The sequence below is a fragment of the Bubalus kerabau genome, chromosome 1 (genome assembly GCF_029407905.1).
Source record: "Bubalus kerabau isolate K-KA32 ecotype Philippines breed swamp buffalo chromosome 1, PCC_UOA_SB_1v2, whole genome shotgun sequence".
NCBI classification, from domain to species: domain Eukaryota; kingdom Metazoa; phylum Chordata; class Mammalia; order Artiodactyla; family Bovidae; genus Bubalus; species Bubalus kerabau.
The window spans coordinates 241111722-241133924 of record NC_073624.1 but is presented as its reverse complement, the minus strand read 5'-3'; the positions used below and the strand labels follow the sequence as shown (position 1 = coordinate 241133924).

Genomic DNA, 22203 nt, shown 5'->3' with positions numbered 1-22203 from the left:
AATATCTCTTTGAGAAACTTTTTTTTTCTTCCAGTTATTGGCTAAATACTCAGAAGTGGATGTGTTTAATTTTTTGAGGCATATATGTACATTGTATTTTATTTTTATAAAATTTTCTACCTCACGTAGCTGACTATTGAACTAATTTCATTTGACCTAACAACCAATCTTGCAGAGATGCACTGTGAACCAAAATCAGCTTGCTTCAGTTTTCCCTCCCTTAGGATTGAACCTATTGGTGATTTAAGGAGGGAGGTAGATGTTCTGAAAACATCTGCTTGAAATAAGTACATCTAGATATTTTAAAAAATGGGTTAATTGCATGTAATTTTTTCCTACTGTAGGTTTTCATAAGAGAAAAGAATTCTGAATGAGAAAGGATTCCCTTTGTCTTTGCTTCATACACTTGATTGGAGGGAGGTTTGGTTCAAACGGAACACTGGCGTCTGTCTCAACTAACTTGTCTGAACTTCTTTTCTGAGCAATTGTTTCACATCTGCATTGGCTGAAGATTCTTTTTCATAGTGATATTCTCTTGCTTTGACACAAAATAACTATTAAGCCCCAGTATTTGCCCTCAGAATTTTGATATTCATTACTCCTAGATTATTAAGATGATGGCTAGTTTTAAACTAGTTCTGAACTAGATTCACAGGAATCCACAGAAGTAGGGCAGGGAGGTCTCCTGTCTACTTTATATCCAAAAGCTATTTTTAATTAAGCTATAATACCTGAATAATTTTCCTTTAGAAGATTTGGGTACTAAAGATTGGAAATGGATAGGAGTTAGAATGAGTTGTTGCTAATGTGTTAATAAATATCCTCATGCTGCACAAAGAAGGGGAGGGGAAAGAGAGATGGTTTGAATCTTTCTACTCAACGCTTGAAGTATTTGTAAAAAGTTGTTTTGGAAAAAGCTCATGCAAGGGATACTAGTCTGCTTTCTTCCTCTCCACTGATCATTAAAATCTTCCTCTGCTGAGGCCACCCTTTGGTGAGCATTCACATGGGACATAAATATCTTTACCTTAGAAAAAGGTAAAGCAGATGTACTTGCTAAAAATTTAGATCCTGTGTTCCAGCCTAGGAGAGTCTTCACATTCAGTCTTGGGGCAGGGCTTAAGAATCTCCCTTTTCAAACACCGTTGAGTGGTGGTGTGTTGTAAATTTCCCCAACTGTATTTGAGAAATTAGATTTTAGGGTTTTTAGAAGACCATAGTTTTGTTGCTACTTTATATTCTTATTAAGGTTACAGTTTCATAAGTCATTGGCTTTCATACTTGAGCATAGTAACGAATATGTTTTATCTGTGACCCCTATAAACACATATTACAAGAGACAGATGCACTGCAGTTACATATATTTACACATTTTTAAAAATTTAAATCATAGACATGACTCACAAATAGACATGACTGTTGATTTTGCAACCAGCCTTTCCACACTCAGTTTGAAAACAGCCATGGTATTAAGTGTTCTTCCTGGAACAGTAACCAAAATGATCACTAAGATGGAGTAGGACATTGATGCCTTTTTCCTCTTAAATTTATCATTCTAGTTCTTTTTGGAAGTTTTGTTATCAGTTAAAAAATATTTGCCAATCCACTACCCACAATTACCAGTTAGACTTCTTTCTTTTTTTTCCCCTCTCTTTTTTGGCCTACAATTTCCATTATCATTATACAATCAAGTGCTTCCCTATGTTATTAAAAATATGTAATACTTGTATATGCATGAGAGGGAAAGGCAAAAGATCTAGTGGGGAAACTAATGTTCTTATTAAAAACTCCATGAAGGTGGACATATGAGATTTCACCGCTTATTTGACATAAACAGATTTAAAGTAATTGGCCAGATGATACATAAGATAGACAGAAAAGGATCTGAAACTCAGGTAAATTGTTAGTTGAAAGTAAGATTAAATTACTTGAAAAATGGTTAACATTTATTGACCTGTTAACCTCCCTGAATTCTCTAAGGTAGGAAATAGTGCTATTTTCTTTTATACAAGCAAAAACTAAATTTAGAGGGGTTCAGGACTGCCTGAGGATACAAAGTTGTTAAAAAAAAAACAAACTAAGATGATTGCAGTTAGTTATCCCTAATGAAAGGAAGGAAATTTGTTCTTTTCTCAATTATAGAAATAAGTGAAAGTATAATGGGACAAATGATGGCTTATACAAATTAGGGAATTCTGTTAATACAAAATAGCGGTCTCACCTCATTAAGTTTTTTATGTCGCTCCAGAAGAAAACACAGAAATACCTTTGCCTTCCTGTCATCTTGAAAAAGTGTTGAGCACTTACGTATAAGGGCAAATACTCAAAGTACGTTGCAATTAAGGAGTCAGGAAGCAAACACTTGGGTACAAAATGCTATCCTGGAATAGAAAGCTACTTTAAAAAAAATTTTTTTTTTTTTATTGAAGTATACAGTTGAAATTTAATTTTGCAGTCTGACATAGTGAGGAATTTGTCCTTCCTTTGTGGATTAGCACAGACCCAGACTTGTCCCACCCTAGGTAAAGACGGCGTTCCTCTTCCTTTGTGGCTTATATTTGCTAAAAGTTGCTGGTTTGTGGTAGTCAAGCTAACAAAAGACTTCAGGAAGAAGACCATTCAGGCCTTGGAACCAAATATCCTGGTGTTGGCTCTTCCTGTATCCCTGCCCAAGTTTAGGTATCTGTAGCCCTAAGAACTCAATCTTAAGATTTCTTTCCAGTGAAGAATTCAGTACATTTTCAGGGACATAAGGATGGTTTAGAGAATGTGAGAACCAAGACTCAACCATTCTCCAGAAAAACAGATCTATATAAAACATTTGCATCTAATAAGGTCAGGGGTTCCACCTGACTATTTGAAGCCAGTTCTTGGGTTCTACGCACTTTTGCTTTAGAGGATTGGCATTAGAACTGTATTGTGTTCAATACTGTTTTACTCAATTAGTGCTTAAAATTAGCACGTTAACATGTACTTGATGAAATTGGTAGTGTGCTTTTATTTTTATGTGCAAGATTCTGAGTATATAGCAAGTTTAGATTTAAGGGTTCTTGATGTTTAGCTCAGGCAGATCAAACCACAGTAAGTCCACCTGAGAAGCAAGGTTATTTGACTCCTGTTTTATTAGAAATTGATCATTGTAGAGATTTTTGTTCTCTACCATTGCTTCACAAACTGGGTTTGGATCTGTAAAGTTCTGAAATCCATTTACTGCATCTGACTAGCATCAAAACAAATGAAAATAGACCAGAGTAGAAAAAAATAAATACAATTACGTATAACATATTATAAGGTTAAGTATTTAGTGACGCTTTTGCTCAGTTGTGTGTATTTACATATGTATGCATGCATGTATACATGCATAAACATTTTATTGGATTGCAATGTGAAGATATTTCTTAATGTGTGATGTGATTTTAAAAAGCTCAAAAGCCGTAGTTCTGTAGCTCTCTGCTTTTGAGGTTATCTGAATTTCTAATATTTCTGTGTTGTTTCCCTGCACCCCCACCCCCTTGGGGATAGGGCGGGGTGGATGAATGGGATGAGCTAGGGTAGAACAGTAGAGAAGTAAATACCTGTGAATCTTTAGGGTTTAAACAATAAAGTTGAGATAGGATTTTACTGATTCAATATTTTGGAGTAGGTAAGGCCAAATTGGCTTTGTGAAGCTTTTAAAAGCTATTATATAACCAGAGGAAGATCCATATACTACACATTTATAGTTGCATTTATTGGACATGTCTAGTTGAGAGAGAGTTACAGCAAATGACATTAAATATTAAGCTGTCTGACAGAAACTCCTTACTGATTCAAGACTGAAAAGATCTATTTAAAATAACAGCAGCTATCATGGCATTGCTTAGAGCAACTATTGAGTATTTCCTGTTGAGTGTATGCCAAAATGTAAGACAAAAAAAATGGAATGGTATGCTTTGGGACTTTTGTGGGGAGGTCCATCCGTAGGTTTTTGGATTGTTTTTTAAAGTGAAATAGCTTTCAAGGAAGGTCACATAAACAGTAGGTGGTCTTTCAAGAAATGGAATTGTAGATGCTAACTTAATGGTTTCTTTTTTTCCTTTCATTTCTTTCAAAGGTTTGGGCCCCATGGGATCCCTGTGACAGTTTTTCCCAAAAGGGAATATAAGGATAAACCCGAAGCCATGCAGCTCCAAAGTAATACATTCCAAGAAGGGACAGAAGTCAAGTGTGAAGTGAATGGTGCTGTTCCCAATGACCCTTCTCCCGTCCCGCCTCCTGAGCTCAGCTTGGCCGAAAGCCTGTGGACTTCCAAACCACCACCTCTCTTCCATGAAGGAGCACCTTATCCTCCCCCTTTGTTTATCAGGGACACATATAACCAATCAATACCTCAGCCACCTCCTCGGAAAATTAAGCGACCCAAACGAAAAATGTACAGGGAAGAACCTACTTCAATAATGAATGCTATTAAACTACGACCCAGGCAAGTTTTGTGTGACAAGTGTAAAAACAGTGTTGTTGCTGAAAAAAAAGAAATTAGGAAAGGTGGTAGTGCAAGTGACCCTTCTAAATATGAAGATAAAAAACGGAGAAGTGAAAGTGTAACTACTGTGAACAAAAAACTGAAAACTGACCATAAGGTGGATGGGAGAAGCCAAAATGAAAGCCAGAAAAGAAGTGCTGTGGTTAAGGTTTCAAATATTCCTCACAGCAGAGGCAGAGTAGTCAAAGTTTCTGCTCAGGCAAATACATCAAAAGCTCAGTTAAATACTAAAAAAGTGCTCCAGAATAAAAACATGGATCATGCAAAAGCTCGGGAAGTGCTGAAAATTGCCAAAGAAAAGGCACAGAAGAAGCAGAGTGAAACCTCTACATCCAGAAGTGCGCATTCAAAAGTCCATTTCACACGTCGGTATCAGAACCCTAGCTCAGGCTCCCTTCCACCCCGGGTTCGTTTAAAGCCCCAGAGGTACAGGAATGAAGAAAATGACTCTTCTCTGAAGACCGGACTGGAGAAAATGCGAAGCAGCAAGATGGCACCCAAGCCCCAGTCCCGTTGCACCTCTACCCGCTCAGCAGGTGAGGCCCCTTCAGAAAATCAGAGTCCCTCCACAGGCCCTGAAGAGGCCAGCAGTGGGGTTCAGGACACAACTGAAGTGCTTGTGCCTGGTGAGCAGGAGGAACCGCAGACACTGGGCAGAAAGGGCAGCAAAAGCAGTATCTCTGTTTACATGACCCTAAATCAAAAGAAGTCTGACTCTTCCAGTGCTTCAGTGTGTAGCATTGATAGCACAGATGATTTGAAATCCTCCAACTCTGAGTGTAGTTCTTCTGAAAGTTTTGATTTTCCTCCAGGCTGTATGCATGCACCTTCCACCTCCACTTCCTCCTCTTCGAAGGAAGAGAAAAAGCTCAGTAATTCCTTGAAAATGAAAGTCTTTTCCAAAAACGTCTCTAAGTGCGTCACACCAGATGGCAGGACCATATGTGTAGGGGACATTGTCTGGGCCAAGATATATGGCTTCCCCTGGTGGCCAGCCCGTATTCTTACCATAACTGTGAGCCGGAAAGATAGCGGCATTTTAGTCCGACAGGAGGCCCGTATTTCATGGTTTGGGTCTCCAACAACATCTTTTCTGGCTCTTTCGCAACTCTCCCCCTTTTTAGAAAACTTCCAGTCACGCTTTAATAAGAAGAGAAAGGGCCTGTATCGCAAGGCTATCACAGAGGCAGCTAAGGCTGCCAAGCAGCTGACCCCTGAAGTGCGGGCTCTGCTGACACAGTTTGAATCGTGAACATGGACAGTAAGGTAGGCAAGAACCTTTGGGAGGCGCCCCAGGTTTTCTAGTCTAGTGAGGGGTAACTTCTATGAGACAGCTTGGCTAAACCCAAGAGAGAAACTGCACTCAGTTGGCTGCTTTTTTATACTTAATCTTATAGCCATTTTTAGACAGAGAGGCTTAAACTGAACAAGCAATCAAATTTTGTCTTTAGGAAAGGAGATTTTAGCAGTATTTTTCAGTTTTGAAGTCTGAAACCATCCCAAGGCATAGGAGCCATAGCCTCAACTGAAAATGAATTTTTGCAGGGACTGTTAATTGCCATTTGTACCTAGTACTGTGTGTATATGTATATACACACATGTACATGTATGTGTGTGTACATAGATGCATACATATATAAAATATCGCCTGTCACTGTGTGACACAGGTTGCATATCTGGGATCTTAAGGGCTGGTGAGCTGGGGGGGAATAGTGAGGATATTTAATGACTTCTTATTTTTTAATTAATCAGTACTTTCTATGTGCATAATGGCACAGGAGTTTGATATTTGGATGTCTGACAAACTGAGATGCTTGCTGTTAAGTTGCAGACTGGGGGAAGCAGCCCAGTCCTGAGGATTAAGACTGTCAAGGCTGGCTAGGTCTGAATCATCGCGCCCTCTCTCTTGTTCAGTGGGGACTTAACAAAAACTTTCAAACTTCTGGTTTGGGAGTTTAGATAGATTTGTCTTTGGATATGTAAATAGTTCATTGCTAAATTTGGTCAGATTTCTCCTGACTGACTGGCTGTTCCTAAATTCTTAGGATATGTCCTGGTAAATTACACTTTGTGAATTAATTGTCATATATGTAATTGTTGCATTCTGGATGTACCTAGTTTGATAATTTTTAAAAAAATATTTCCGTTTAAGGTTATCTGTTTGCAGGTCAGAAAATGAGAAACTGTAATTGTGTAATGCTTTGAAATGTAAAAAAAAAAAAAAAAAACAAGCTGTAAATAAAATCGACTAAATCCAAATTATTTGTGTGTGTTTCTCAAAAAGCTTTGAAAAATTTCAGGATGGTAGAGGATTATTCTTTGTAATAGTATATAGAGAAGATGAAAAAAAAAAATCACCTATATTTTCCTGTTTGCCCTATCAGGGAATATATAATCTGAGCATAGATAAAATTGAAATGAGGGACAAATCAATATAGTCTTAAAATGAGGTTTTGTAGTTTAGAGGTCTGATAAGCTTCTAGATTTGAGCCCATCCTCCAGCCAATTTCTCATAAGTACATGGGTTTTAATTACTTGATATTTAGCTTTAATATTTCACCGCATGCTTCATTTTTTTTGGTTTGTTTTACATTTGGGTAATTACAAAGACTCTCTTTTCTGCTTGATCTTCTGCCTCAGGTATCATTGCTTTTGGGGCTTGTAACTTAGCTAACTATTTTCTACATGGTCCATCTGTCCCTAAGATTTGATCTCTTATTTTCCATTTTTAGATTTTTGTATTCTTAGTGAAAAATCTGATGGCCTTTTGGAGGCAAGTTTCTCCCAATATTTGTAAGTTGGTTTCATATTGTATGCATCCAACTTAACCTTTTAAGTATGATACAATGTCAATTTGACACTTTTGGAAACTTGGAACTTTTAAAGAGAGCAACTTTTTGTGGATTCCTAAGTAACCAGTTTGAAATACTGTAGTTCCTATGGAATTATGAAAAGATTTTAATGGAGACTGAAATCAATAGTCTGTCAGCTTCCTTAAGGTAAGGTACTGATTTCTACAAGTAGAATTTTTTCTGGGGAACTCAGTCAATGCTTTTTGATTATAATAAACACACAATTTAAAAAAGATGTTTCACTTGAATAGAACATATTCTTTCCTGCAAACAGAAATAACTAGTATTTTTTAAATTCTTTGATTATAATAGGCTGAAAGAAGTTCAGTGTGATTGAGGGGTTTTAAGGAAGTATCTTAAAGGTTTTCAGAGTATTTGTTTCAGATTAGTGAATTTGTTCATTATTTTTTGAAAGTTTCAAATCTAAGGTTTAGGAAGTTTTAAACATAGGCAGAGTCACCTAAGGTATGTCATTCCAACGTCTGATGAAACCATCCAGGTGAGTTTTATCCTAACATCTTTTGACAGTGGATATTGCTAATGGAGTCAAGTGCTTGGGCAAATGTGCTCTTGTGGGATGAACTAAATTTGTTTCAGAAGCCATGGGGAAAGAAGAAAAAAATCATGATTGTTGAATATAAAAGTAAAACTGAATTTGATACCATACCTTGGAGGAAAAAGTTGAAGCATAATCACAATTGTGCATGATCTCTAATCATGCCAACTAAGCCCTCAGTTTTAAACCAGCAGTCTGGTATATTTCATCTGAATTTTCAATAAGGAAACTAGTTTGAAAGAAATTCTGTAATCTTTAAGATGTATGTTCTAAACACTAATCCAATAGCTGCATACTAAACAGTGTTTTAATTCAAAGAGAAACTTTTTAAGCAGCTAAGATATATTTGTCCAGGGTCCACTGTAGATGGAGATAGAATTGGATTGGGTAATTGTAGTCATTTTTCTCTTTAAGTTTCTTTTTAATGACAAAAAAGGAGACACTTAGCTCTTTGTGTTGTGCATAGTCGCTCAGTCGTGTCTGACTCTTTGTGACCCCATGGACTGTAGCCTGCCAGGCTCCTCTGTTCATCGGATTTCCCAGACAATACTGGAGTGGGTTGCCATGCCCTTTCAGGGGATCTTTCCAACCCAGGGATTGAACCCAGGTTTCCCGCGTTGCAGGTGGTTTCTTTACCGTCTGTTATCTATGGAGACAACCAAGTGGGTATTTCCCCCTGAACAGAGAGAATACTAGGCTTCGGCCAAGTCTCTAGTGATCCAAGAAGACTGGTTAGAACAAGATTAGCAAGGGTGAAAAACCAAGCAAAGTAAAAGCTATGAAGGCTAGAGATGTCTATTTCTAAATGTAAAGCATCAGAGTGTGTTTTAGTTTTCTAGAATTTATAGATCAGAAAGAGTCTGGTTTAAATTTGGAAGGAGCTCTTTATAGATGTAGAACCAGAGATCTAAGTTATCAGTGAAACAGAGAAAGTAGAATTCACTCGTCTGAAGCCCATTTGCAGGACTTGATAGTGTCCCTACTTGGATATTGAATAAAGTTTATAGTAGTGAGTAGAAAAGACAGTAGGAATATAGATATGAGGGTGGACTGCAGGCAAAGGAATATGGAACTTAAAATCAACTAAATGAATGTACTGAGTTGCACCCCTATTTGAGCTGGTGCTTATGCTTTAGAACACATTTACATTCCATTATATACATATACATCCTTAAATACCTGAGTTGGGAACTGGAATACCTTAAGAAACCAATCATTTGGATCTAAAAAATAAGATTTTCCCTTGTAAGTTGTGAATTTCTCTATACTTCGTGCTGCATTGGTTCACATTTGTTACTACTCATAGCAGAGAAGAGACTGGGAAATGTCTAGAAAAGTTGGTAATATGTAAAGTCAGGACAGTGTTCTGATTTGTATCCAGTGGTGGTCTCCAGTAGGGGATTTGCCAGAAAACTCTGAAGACCCTATTTGTAGTTGGGACAAATTTACTTTTTTATTTGGGACTGTACAAGTATGATTGATATTAAAACAATTAAAATGCCTGATAGAGGGAATTCAGAAATAGAACAGGAGGCTGGTGCCGTGCCAGTTGTCAGGAGAAATAAAACAGCTAAGCTCTCTCAATTACTTTACCTCATTCTGACTTAGTTACTGGGCTCTTTATACTCTATTTGCTTGTGTATGTTTACTGTATACCTTATTTCAACAAAGAGTGAACAGAAATGTTAACAGATGGAAGCTTTAGCAGTTAAAGTCCTGGGGATATAGATGATCTATGCATTTTTAGTTTTCCAGGATGTCTTGGTGTTTTTACCATGGAGAGTTGATGCTGAGATGAGAAACAGCTCAGCTCTTTGTTTACTCAAGTAAGAGACTTAACCTTTATAGACTCAAACAGGGCCTTTTTCCTGTTTACTTTTTTTGTGACTGTAGGTGGAACTCATTTCTTCTCATATTAATAGATCATTGTAATTTGCTGAGATTTTATTTTTTTGGTATTTAAAAACACATTAAATATACCTAACCCAGTTTACCATTTTAACCAGTTCTGTGGCATTAAGTGCATCCACATTGTTGAGTAGTCACTATTATCCATCTGTAATTTGGTTTTGGATAGAAATCTTCTAAGTTTGGGTGGTATTGTTCTGGCAGCCTGGTTTCCAGCATTCCTTCCTAACCAACCTATAGTCCTGCACTGTGCGAGTGGTGCCCATTTTTAAGAACTATCAGATCAGTCGCTCAGTCGTGTCCAACTCTTTGCAACCCCATGAATCGCAGCACGCCAGGCCTCCCTGTCCATCACCAACTCCCGGAGTTCATTGAGACTCAAGCCCATCGAGTCAGTTATGTCATCCAGCCATCTCATCCTCTGGCGTCCCCTTCTCCTCCTGCTCCCAATCCCTCCCAGCTTCAGAGTCTTTTCCAGTGAGTCAACTCTTCACATGAAGTGGCCAAAGTACTGGAGTTTCAGCTTTAGCATCATTCCTTCCAAAGAAATCCCAGGGCTGATCTCCTTCAGAATGGACTGGTTGGATCTCCTTGCAGTCCAAGGGACTCTCAAGAGTCTCCAACACCACAGTTCAAATGCATCAATTCTTCGGCGCTCAGCCTTCTTCACAGTCCAGTTCTCACATCCATACATGACCACAGGAAAAACCATAGCCTTGACTAGACAGACCTTTGTTGGCAAAGTAATGTCTCTGCTTTTGTATATGCTATCTAGGTTGGTCATAACTTTCCTTCCAAGGAGTAAGCGTCTTAATTTCATGGCTGCAGTCACCATCTGCAGTTATTTTGGAGCCCAGAAAAATAAAGTCTGACACTGTTTCCACTGTTTCCCCATCTATTTCCCATGAAGTGATGGGACTGGATGCCACGATCTTTGTTTTCTGAATGTTGAGCTTTAAGCCCACTTTTTCACTCTCCTCTTTCACTTTCCTCAAGAGGCTTTTTAGTTCCTCTTCACTTTCTGCCATAAGGGTGGTGTCATCTGCATATCTGAGGTGATTGATATTTCTCCCGGCAATCTTGATTCCAGCTTGTGTTTGTTCCAGTCCAGCGTTTCTCATGATGTACTCTGCATAGAAGTTAAATAAACAGGGTGACAATATATAGCCTTGACGTACTCCTTTTCCTATTTGGAACCAGTCTGTTGTTCCATGTCCAGTTCTAACTGTTGCTTCCTGACCTGCATACAAATTTCTCAAGAGGCAGATCAGGTGGTCTGGTATTCCCATCTCTTTCAGAATTTTCCACAGTTTATTGTGATCCACACAGTCAAAGGCTTTGGCATAGTCAATAAAGCAGAAATAGATGCTTTTCTGGAACTCTCTTGCTTTTTCCATGATCCAGCGGATGTTGGCAATTTGATCTCTGGTTCCTCTGCCTTTTCTAAAACCAGCTTGAACATTAGGAAGTTCACGGTTCACGTATTGCTGAAGCCTGGCTTGGAGAATTTTGAGCATTACTTTACTAGTGTGTGAGATGAGTGCAATTGTGTGGTAGTTTGAGCATTCTTTGGCATTGCCTTTCTTTGGGATTGGAATGAAAACTGACCTTTTCGAGTCCTGTGGCCACTGCTGAGTTTTCCAAATTTGCTGGCATATTGAGTGCAGCACTTTCACAGCATCATCTTTCAGAATTTGGAATAGCTCCACTGGAATTCCATCACCTCCACTAGCTTTGTTCGTAGTGATGCTTTCTAAGGCCCACTTGCTTCACATTCCAGGATGTCTGGCTCTAGGTCAGTGATCACACCATCGTGATTATCTGGGTCATGAAGATCTTTTTTGTACAGTTCTTCTGTGTATTCTTGCCACCTCTTCTTAATATCTTCTGCTTCTGTTAGGTCCCTACCATTTCTGTCCTTTATCGAGCCCATCTTTGCATGAAATATTCTTTTGGTATCTCTGATTTTCTTGAAGAGATCTCTAGTCTTTCCCATTCTGTTGTTTTCCTCATTTCTTTGCATTGATCGCTGAAGAAGGCTTTCTTATCTCTTCTTGCTATTCTTTGGAACTCTGCATTCAGATGTTTATATCTTTCCTTTTCTCCTTTGTTTTTCGCTTCTCTTCTTTTCACAGCTATTTGTAAGGCCTCCCTAGACAGCCATTTTGCTTTTTTTGCATTTCTTTTCAATGGGGATGGTCTTGATCCCTGTCTCCTGTACAGTGTCACGAACCTCATTCCATAGTTCATCAGGCACTCTATCTATCAGATCTAGGCCCTTAAATCTATTTCTCACTTCCACTATATAATCATAAGGGATTTGATTTAGGTCATACCTGAATGGTCTAGTGGTTTTCCCTACTTTCTTCAATTTAAGTCTGAATTTGGCAATAAGGAGTTCATGGTCTGAGCCACAGTCAGCTCCTGGTCTTGTTTTTGCTGACTGTATAGAGCTTCTCCATCTTTGGCTGCAAAGAATATAATCAATCTGATTTCGGTGTTGACCATCAGTGATGTCCATGTGTAGAGTCTTCTCTTGTGTTGTTGGAAGATGGTGTTTGTTATGACCAGTGCATTTTCTTGGCAAAACTCTCTTAGTCTTTGCCCTGCTTATGACTGTATTTACCAGAGTAGGTTTTGGGTTAAAACCATCACTTCCTAATGACAAAAACAATTTTGTGAATATGAAAATCATTTAAATGATTTTAGTAATGGAATTAATTAGTTTCCAAAACTTGTTTACATGCCATCCCACTCTTTACCATATTTTCATAATATGGGTACTGTTTTTCCACTTTTTATGTCAGTACTACTAATGAAAAAACATATTCCTTGACATATGTAGATAATTCTGTTTGGAATTCTAAGATCATCTTGTTTATCACACTCTGGTAGGAAATACTGAATTTTTATACCCTGTCTTAAAATCCATCTTGGATAGAGTCAGGTTTTAATGCATCTAATTAATCTTTGAAAAAACTAATTGCCAAACTTGAATTTGCATAAATTAAGGACTGGTTGTGGGGATGTGTAAAGGAAATGAAACCAGATTCAGAAGTTACCAGGATTTATTGAAACAGTGAATTTGAGTCAAATTCTCACTGTTCACAGAATAAATTAGATGGCTGTAGTATATGTAGTCTAACTTGTGGGCCTTTTGTTTTAGACATTTTGGTTTGTGAAACCATAAAACTTTGATGTTGAAAACTGGCCAGTTCTAAAATTACTTGTCTTTAAGCTTAGTTTGAACATAAATATTAAGTTTTTGATATTTGTAAGATCTCATTAAAAAATGGAATTTTCCTTTTAAGAATGTGACAGTTAACTTCCTTTTATTGACTTAGAAATCTTAGAGCGCTTTTATTACCAGAACCATCATTTAAACCTCCTTATGATTCTTTTTCTATCCGGTGTAGCTATCTAGAAGTAAAACTAGGTACCCCTAGTTAACATAGCCAAGTGTTACAGCTGTATTATAATTTTTTCATGTAAACTAAAAAACTTGTAATTATAATGCACATCAAGGTTTAGCAAGGTCTTTTTGTTGTTTAAATATTTAAAATAATTTTGTAATCCTCAGTATCCCTCACTTAGTTGTCTGCAGCACAAAGATTCACTTAAAAGCTACCAAAAAAGCTTGATAAATGTGCTGCCGAACTGAGCACAAAAGCTATTGAAAAAGCTTGGAAGGAGCACGGAGCACACCCCCATCCCCTCCCCCGACCCCGTTCCCCCAGGTACGTTACCTATTGTACTTTATAATAGGGTTCCTCCCCGCCCTCCCCTGCTTGCCTGGGGAGACTTCATTTTTTTTTTTTAAGAAATGTGAGAGGATCATCCTGTTGAGTGTAAATGATAGAAATGGATACTTATGAGACTATAACTTGCCAGATGCAGGTGAGCTGGAGTGTTTGTTAACATTTTTGCACTAATAGTACTTGGTATCAGTCTTTTAATTGAGCAAAGGATCGGTCTTTTTCACTTTTTCAGGCACATGGTGGAAAGTACAGGCTCTTGAGCTAGATAGGCTTCCTATGCAAAGCCTGACTTGGATCTGCCACTTCCAAGCTGTGTGATCCTAGGCAGGTTACTTCAGTGTCATGATCTGTGAAATGGGGAGAAAAATATTACCTCTTCAAAAGGTAATTGTGAGAATTTAAATGTTCAGTGCAATAAAGTGCCTGGCCATAAGACTTAACATAAATACTTGCTGTTATAACTACCACTTTGTGTATGTGGCATAGAAATTTCATTCTGGTAGCTTCGGATAGTATCTTTCTGCAACATACATGCAGTATAAACTTTTTTAAAAAACTTAAATTTTCTTGTCTGAAAGTGAAAATGAAGTCGCTCAGTCATGTCCGACTCTTTGCGACCCCATGGACTGTAGCCCACCAGGCTCCTCCATCTATGGAATTTTCCAGGCAAGAGTATTGGAGTGGGTTTCCATTTTTTAAATCTGAAAATCCCACTAATCATAGTATGATTAGATACCTAAAAGTGGCATGATCTGAGTAGTCTCAACAGTCGCCTGTGGAGAGCAACTGGGTTGGAGGTCATGGAGGTTATAGTGAGAAGTCCATGAACACTGCAGCTCTTGAATGAGGAAGAGTAATTGTGCTTCAGACACTTGTGTACTAATGACCAGTCACCATCTCAGAAGGCTTTCAAAGGCATGAGCAGCGTCTGAGCTGGTGGGGCTCAGTGGGGCAGAAGTCCTCTTAGGAAGACTTTCCAAAGGCATTAGAACTACAGAGGTATACTTGTCAGCTTTTAAGTAGCATAAATTAGCAGTTTTTGGTTTTCTTGTTTCCTGGAACCTCAGTGTTTATTATTTTAATCTTTTGCCAATTGGTGAAAAAGTGGACATTAACTTGAACATTCCTTCTTAGTGCCACTGGTGTGATTTTAGTAGGAGATTGTTTCCCATTTCTAGCAGGGAAATACCTCACATTCCAAGGCCTTGATCTGTGTGTGTTGTGGTTGTATTTTCCAGAGAGTAGTCATTTCTATCTGCGGCTCATTTTTGAGGTGCTGTTGTTTACCAACCTGTGATTTCCCCTCACCATTTAGTTTTTAGCAGGGAGTCCAGCTGGGAGTGGCACATCTTGGTGGGCGTCCTGGAATGCTGGGAAGAACTATGCAGTTTGTCTAAAACCCTAAAAAAGAACTGGTTAGAAAAACAGCATTGAGGCTGAAAAACCAGAATGTCTACTGTAAAATGTTTTTCCTGGTGGTTCATGTTGCATCATGCTACACTGTATTAAGAGAGGCAGCAGGATGTATGTAATTTTAGTTCTTTAGTTTTTAATTCTGGGCTTTGCTCTACGAGTGTGACCTCCTCTATTTCATTCATCTTCATGTGCTCTAAAAAAGGAAAATTCTTACCCTGTTCTGGTTTGCCCCTTTATGTCTTTGCTTGCATCCCAGGGAGTAGTTGCCATTGTTGCATGTAAGCTTTTCTCTTCAAAAGGACAAAAATAAGTTCTTTCCAGTGAAATCCCTGCCTTTCATGAGGTTCTCCTATTTACTACCTCACTGTCAGGGTTTCCTGGTTCTTCCTAATGGATCCTGTGTGGTCAATTCTAAAGAAAAACCTTGAGACCCTAAAAGCTTTGAGGGGAAACTCAGCATTAGCACAAGACTCACAGGCCAGGCTCTGTGGACTGGGGTCTTGCATGTTAATATTTTACACAGCATTTCTGGGCACTGGTGGGGTTAATGCATAGGGTAAGATTATTCTTTGATGCAGCTTTTTGACCCTCCTCTTGCCTAGATGTGAAAAGGAGATTCTTTAGAATGATTGTTGAAACCTAAGTTTTACCCATGGAGGGAGAGAGGTTCAAAAGATAATTTTTTGTGCATTCATATTTCTACTTGTGTGATTGCTGTTGGGTTATAGCTGATAGTGTATTTGTTTTCCCATAAACAAAAGGGTAAATAACCTCATTATTGAACATCATTTAAGAAATCTGTTGAGTTAAAATTCAGTAAGTAATCATGTTTATAGATCAGGTGTGTAAAGTTTCTTCTTTTTCAGTATCAGAAAAGCCTTTTTTAAGGTTTTGATTAGCTACTATTTCTGATTTAGAACTTAATATTATAGGACTGGACATTATCTAAATCAGTGATCCCAGAGTGGCCTACACTCATATGATACATGAGTTGTTACTTACTTATATACTGTACTTAGAGAAAAAGAAACAAGCAAATAGGTTAATAAAAAATAAGGCTGAACAGTAACCCTTTAGTGTTTGGTGTTTGGTCTCTCTTCTGAAAGCCTCAGAGAAAGCTTTCCTTGTCAAACCTATTTCAAGCAGGTCTGACCTCACAGTAAGTTCAGCTGTGAATGGTACGAAGAGGTGCCACTGGCATTACAGAGAAAGGGATTCAGGCAGTTTTGGCGATTCTTCAAAGCAGAGTCTCTGAGCTCGTTAATGCAGGTAGGGATGACAGCTTTGGCCCTTGTTGAATACTGAGACAATCAGGACTCTCTCACCACTAGGCTAGTGTTAGGCTAGTACAAGATTTTTGTCAGAATTAAACCATGAGTTAGCATTGGCGGGCAACATTTTCATGAGCCTTAAGGCATTTTGCGGCTCAACTGACTTGGGCTGGAGAGTGCCCTCTCCTGGCCAAGACTGGTGTGTACACACCTCGAGTCTACCAGCGCTTGCCATTGTGTGAAGCCAGCAAGCTATCTAGAATAAATTCATTGTGAAAATTCAACTGAATTTTAGTCTTTTTTTTTTTTTTTTTTGGTAAATGGATGAAAAAGAACTCAAATGCTCTATTTTTGTTAACTTGGTTTTTTCTACCATAGGTCTCAACAAATGGCAGCTATTACATCAGACAGTGACGAGCGCTGCTGCTCCCTTACAGTGTCTGACAGACCACTGTGGATTCAGACTGGGAGCATTGAAGTTAACAGTGAAACGGGCAGGTCTGTCTGTGCTAAGCCCTGCCACAAAGTGAAGAGGGCATCATGTCATCACTTATCATTCCCTAAGTAGATTAGGCTAGACATAAAAGAATGCACTGGTTCTTTTTCCTTTGTTTTCATTGACCTTGGTAGCTGGGTGTACCTCATATTGGTGATAGTTTTTGTGAGTGAAAATAGCTTTCAGTCACTATTACTTGTTGTGTTAAAAAAAAAAAAAAAAAAGGAGAGCCGCCTCCTGAGCACTTCATGATGGAGAGGAGTTATCTCCTAGGGTGGGAGAAGCTGGGTGTCCAGTTGCAGAATTATGTCAAGTAGTGACTGAGGCCCCACAGAAAGTCAACTAGTGGACTTGTCTTTTCTCAGTCCTTTGTCTCTTTTATATTCATTAACTATTTAGTCATTACTTAATATATATATTAAGAATATATATCTGTATATAAACATACACTTAGTGAATTAAATCAACCTCATTTGTCATTTACATAAGGCAAGTCAAAATTCAAGACGGTGGCAAAAGATAATGCTGAAGTACAGCTGTAATCTATTTCTTCACATTTAGTAAAACCTCCTTGGATAATGCACAAAAAGCTTCTTTGGGGCTTTTGTAAGGCAGGAAGGGCTTAGGGATTTTTGTTGTCATGCTGCTTTTGAATTTAGGATCTTTTTTTTTTTTGCTTCCTTGAATTAATGCTACTTAACTCTGCTGTTTGAAGCTAGTGAAGAGCTGTAATTGGGCTGTATCATTGTGTATGAGCTGAAATTTGCAAACCAGGTCAGAATGGCACATTTTGGATCAGAGATTGTGGCTAGAATATTTTGGACTAAATATTGTGTAGGAGTCTTAGGTACTGGTGACCCCTTGAGGGAATAGCATTTTCAGTTTTCTTCATCTCCCACAGGAGGAATAGTAAACTTCAATCTTTGGCTTTCCTGCCAACTTGAATAGGCCTCACTAAGGTTGAAGCCAGATATTGGGAGAGTCAAAAATAGAAATAGAATTGTATATAGAATTGGCTCTTTACCTTTTTTTCTCTTTCAGTTTATACAATGGGGATATTTACTTCCAAATTTCCATGAGTCTAAATTTATTAGTATTATATTAGTGTAATAGTCTTAGAAAATAAAAACTTTTCTTAGCTCAATGTCAGATTTTAAAATCATGTTAATGATTCCATTGCTTTAGTAAGCATGGACTAGTGTTGTTTTGATGTGTGCAGTATTTATGGCTAGAAGTAACTTTCTATTGCTGGAGAAGAAATGTGATAGAATGCCCTGTGAAATTTATAAGCCTTGATCCAGTAAGTGAATGAAGCCTGGCAGCACTGGGAAGTTTACATAAGATCAAGAGTGCTATCAAAAAATGAGAACTACACCTACTCTGAAATGTTTGGAAGTCAAATACTGGGAAGGATGGGGATGGTTTTCCTTTTTCCCTTTTTGCTTTGTCTATTATTATTCCACTGAAGATACCATATCTTTTTTTTTTTTTTTAATACATTTGACAAAAAATCATCATTCTTTCCAGAGATCACCTCTTTTGGAACTCAAACCCTTACTGGTACTTAGGCTTCCAGGTTGGAAAGGCAACTGTAGAGGGTTTCAGTGGGATTGTACCACTTCCTGGGATCAAAGTGAGGTTGTAATGTTGGGCCTTCTGGTCATGCTCCTTAGCAGTGATTTTGGTAAGCCTCGTCCTATATAAATTTTCTGTTCAGAGTCGGGCTTTCTGTTGGAGGTACAGTGCACAGTGGCTCTGCTGGTAACTTGGTCTGCTGGTGTAACAAGGACACTGTGGTCAATGGAACCAGTTGTCTTCTGGCTGCAAAACAGTACTGCTGATGCCTTTGGATGTGCTGCGTGTCTACCCCGGGGAGGCACCCTCCACCCCTCTCTCTCTGTTTCGTTCTTACATGTGTGTAGACAGTGTCATCTGCAGCAATTTTTACCTGGTTTTGTATATAAATTTGCTTCTTAATCCTGTAGGTAGCCTGTGCTAGAGGAAGACTGCTGGTGTTTCATGGTCCACAGCAGCAAAACTGACTTGCAAACTTTTATATTGTTACTTGTGAAATGGCAGCGTAAAGGACAAGGCTAAAATCCCCCTTTTATTAGGCAAACATTCACAAATAAGTGTTGAAAAATATACTCAAGTGCAGATCGACTGTGTGATGGTGATAACCATTTTATTTGTATTGGAATTTGGCCAGATATACTTTGGAAAGAATAGGAATGCTTCTGCTGGTTTATAGTGGCAATAAGTTGTTTTCTCAAAAAAATGCACATTGGTCAAATTTAATTGATTTTAAGTAAAAAATCAGGTGTGATCCCACAATCTATATAGGGCTTAAAAAACAAGGACATCATTTTTATCATAATTACTTGTGCTTAACTACATTTTCTTCCTTTTCTTTACTATATTTCAGCACAAAGACATTAGCAGGCTGCTGGTTTCATGGACCTGTACCACAATGACAGAGAACACCAGAGCATCAGGACTGAATGAAATTGGAGACTCAGATTTTTAAAGCTGCACTAAGAAGTAAATGTTCAGGCAGTGATTAAAACCAACAGTCTATAAAGAGGCACTTGCATATTGTGCTATATTAAACTGAAGAAAAGGTATTAGGGGAATATTTTATTAAAAAAAACCTATTGCAATAAATTATGCATGAGATGAGGAGGAAAGTGATGTGAAATACGCAAAGAACTCTTGAATTCTGTGTGTGAAGAATCACTGACAGTACCTTCTTTTGAACGTGAAGTTCTCAGTACAGTTTGGACACGCCTAAAAGGCACAGGATGATGACAGAAATGCTGAATTATTTTTCATATTAAAACTGCTTTCTCCAAGGTTTACTGTTAATCAGCTCAGAAACGATTATCTAACATCCTACTAAAAGGATGGTAAAGTGTCCCTATACCCCACCAAGAAAATTTGGATCTTTTCTTTAATAAAGCAGGACTATGTTATCTTAAATATACATTTGCTTGTTAGAACATATTAAGATGTATTTATTTGCCACCAGTATTTAATGTTTTCTGCACATTTTCATAACTACATTCTTAACTTTCAAATTCTGACTCCAAGTGGATAGGCTATTGTCAATCTTGGAGTGAAAACATACTCTGTAGGAACTAGTTCTTAATCCTGCTGAGCTGGAAAGGCTTTATTCTTCCTGTCCTTACTGATTTTATCGAGTTCACAAAAGGTGATAATATCTGAATTTTGATACTGACCTCTCTCCACAGAGAGCCCCTCTTTCTAAGTGCAAGAATTCCTCAGAGGTGTCCGATGGGACTTGATCCTGGGGAACAAGCAGCAGGAACCATAAAGACGGTGAAGTTTTCATGCATAAAGTATGAATTCTTATTCACAGAGACCATAATGTTTTATCTATGAAAATTACACATTATAAAACACCTTACTTTTTCTTTAATGAATGGAGAAAACATTGAGAAAACCAGATGAACTTGTTAGTACTACATTTTTAAGGCATTTTATATTTGATGGTGCCGTACTTTTAATAATATACCTGAAGTTTTTTAGTGGCAATACTGATTTATTTTTTAAACCAGAAAGGTAATCCATAGTGATTACTTAATACAAAAGGAAAAAAATGCCAAAAATAAAAATACAAAATTCATTTGAAGCAACATAAATGATAACTGAGCATTTGGCTTCAGTGCTCAAACTTTGCATAATCTTACTATATGTGTTTGGAATTACTTATTAACCACACACTCAGGATTAACACACAGTTCTGGGTAAGTTTTAGAACATTTACTATACCAGCTAGGATCTGTTTTACAACCCTAGAAAAGGTAGGCAGTCTTGCTTCTAGCGAGTTTAATGCCAACCCTAATTACGCTGTAACTAAAAGTCTTGATTCCATTCTAAGATTGTCTTTATAGAAAATTTTTTATCATGAAGTCATTGTACATTTGATCAAGTCTGAAAGAGTCAGCTCAGGAACTGCAGCAGCAGGAAGCTCTAAACACAAGCGACGCTCTGCTCTGGCCCAGAGCTTAGGTTGGGGTCCCTCTTGTTCTTTCAGATCCGTAACCCAGCAGTACCACTTCAGGCTCATTTCTGATAACTCCCAGATCACAGCAGATTTTGCGTAATCAAAACTTCTAATTGCAGAGTGATGGAAATGACGAAGTAACATAAAGGCAAAAAGAACTGGGAGAGATCAGGTTTTAAGTATCTAAATATTTTTATGACAATTCTCAGTGGTGTGTGTTATAAACCAGACTTTCATTTTTTGAAAAATGAAACTTGGTGGTATTTAAAATCTAGACATACCATGTTTGCTATTTCACCTTCATTGCTTTAGTTGCTTAATATTTAAGCTTTGCTTCATGCTACCTTCATCTGTATTTCAAATCTTCACAAGCCTATTTCATTTTGTAGACTTGAATGACAACAATTGTTTCTCATCTAAACTATGCTGAGACCTAAATGTTAAAGAATGTTGTGTAACATATATTCAATAAAGTCTTGATTTTTTTAAAATTTAGTTATTTAAAAACTATTTGTTTACTACTTAGGAGTTAGGTTTTAAAGATTATTTTTAAACTGTTAAGATTCAACCACTTGTTCTCTAGGAAGCTGTTTTTAAGCAGCACTGCTTCCTTAGGAGAACAACCTATAATCACTGGGAGATTTTATGGGATGTCTTTATGACCAAGGATGGAGGAAGGGAAACTAGCTTAATAAGGAACTTGTGCACAAACATTACTGTTTTCTGATAGAAACAAATAATCTACCATTCAGAGCTGGATGTAACTAAACATCTACTGTTGGGTTTGTCTTAATTTCAAGTAGTTCTACTCTTATGGATAAATGGTGGCTTCTTTAAAAGCTGAGTACCTCCAATCTGAGGTCAAGTGTTTGACGAAAAACACTCAGTTGTCAGGAAAAATTAGCCTCTGGACACCTACCGGACAGCTGAGATTTTTAAAGGCTGATCTAGAAACCTAAAGTCAGGTAAATTCTGTTTTGTTTTTTTTTTTTTCATTTAAGTAAAACAATCCTTTAGAAGGCTGCCTGTTATTCCAGAGTATATACACAAGAGTCTTTAACTGCAAACATTCTCCCATTTCAGTTTACCTAAATGAGTGTAAGAAGGAAGCCACTGGAGTATCTCCCTGGGAATGCTGGCATGTCACTGCACATAAAAGTAAGCCGTTTTCTTGCTTTTATACGTGACAGCTCATTTCTACTCTTTCAAGTAATGATTCTTCCCTCAGTGCTTTGAAGAGAGTATACTGTAAGTGTTTCTTAAGCATACTTTTCTCTGGTGAACAGCACCCTGCCAAATCTTGGCTTATTCACAAAGAAGTTTCATGGCCTTTGCTTTGATATCAAAGGGTGATGACCTTGGGATGAAAGAATACAACTCAGGCATTCTGTGCCAGA

The 22203-nt window shown here is 37.8% G+C and overlaps 1 protein-coding gene across 18 annotated transcripts in view; it reads left to right on the top strand.

Moving 5' to 3' along the window:
• The window catches only part of PWWP2A (PWWP domain containing 2A), a 114444-nt gene extending 93143 nt beyond the window's left edge, over positions 1–21301 (top strand). For 13 of the 18 annotated variants that reach the window (XM_055561313.1, XM_055561321.1, XM_055561303.1 and 10 more), the window contains one exon: positions 4094–6753. In XM_055561313.1, coding sequence (XP_055417288.1) covers positions 4161–5774 — 1614 coding nt within the window. In that variant the 5' untranslated portion in view covers positions 4094–4160 and the 3' untranslated portion in view covers positions 5775–6753. Of the gene's footprint in view, positions 1–4093; positions 6754–16661; positions 18234–19204 lie in introns of those variants that run through there. The other 5 variants (XR_008707400.1, XM_055561223.1, XM_055561330.1 and 2 more) reach the window with 5 other exon arrangements.
• Positions 21302–22203: the final 902 nt, after the last annotated feature.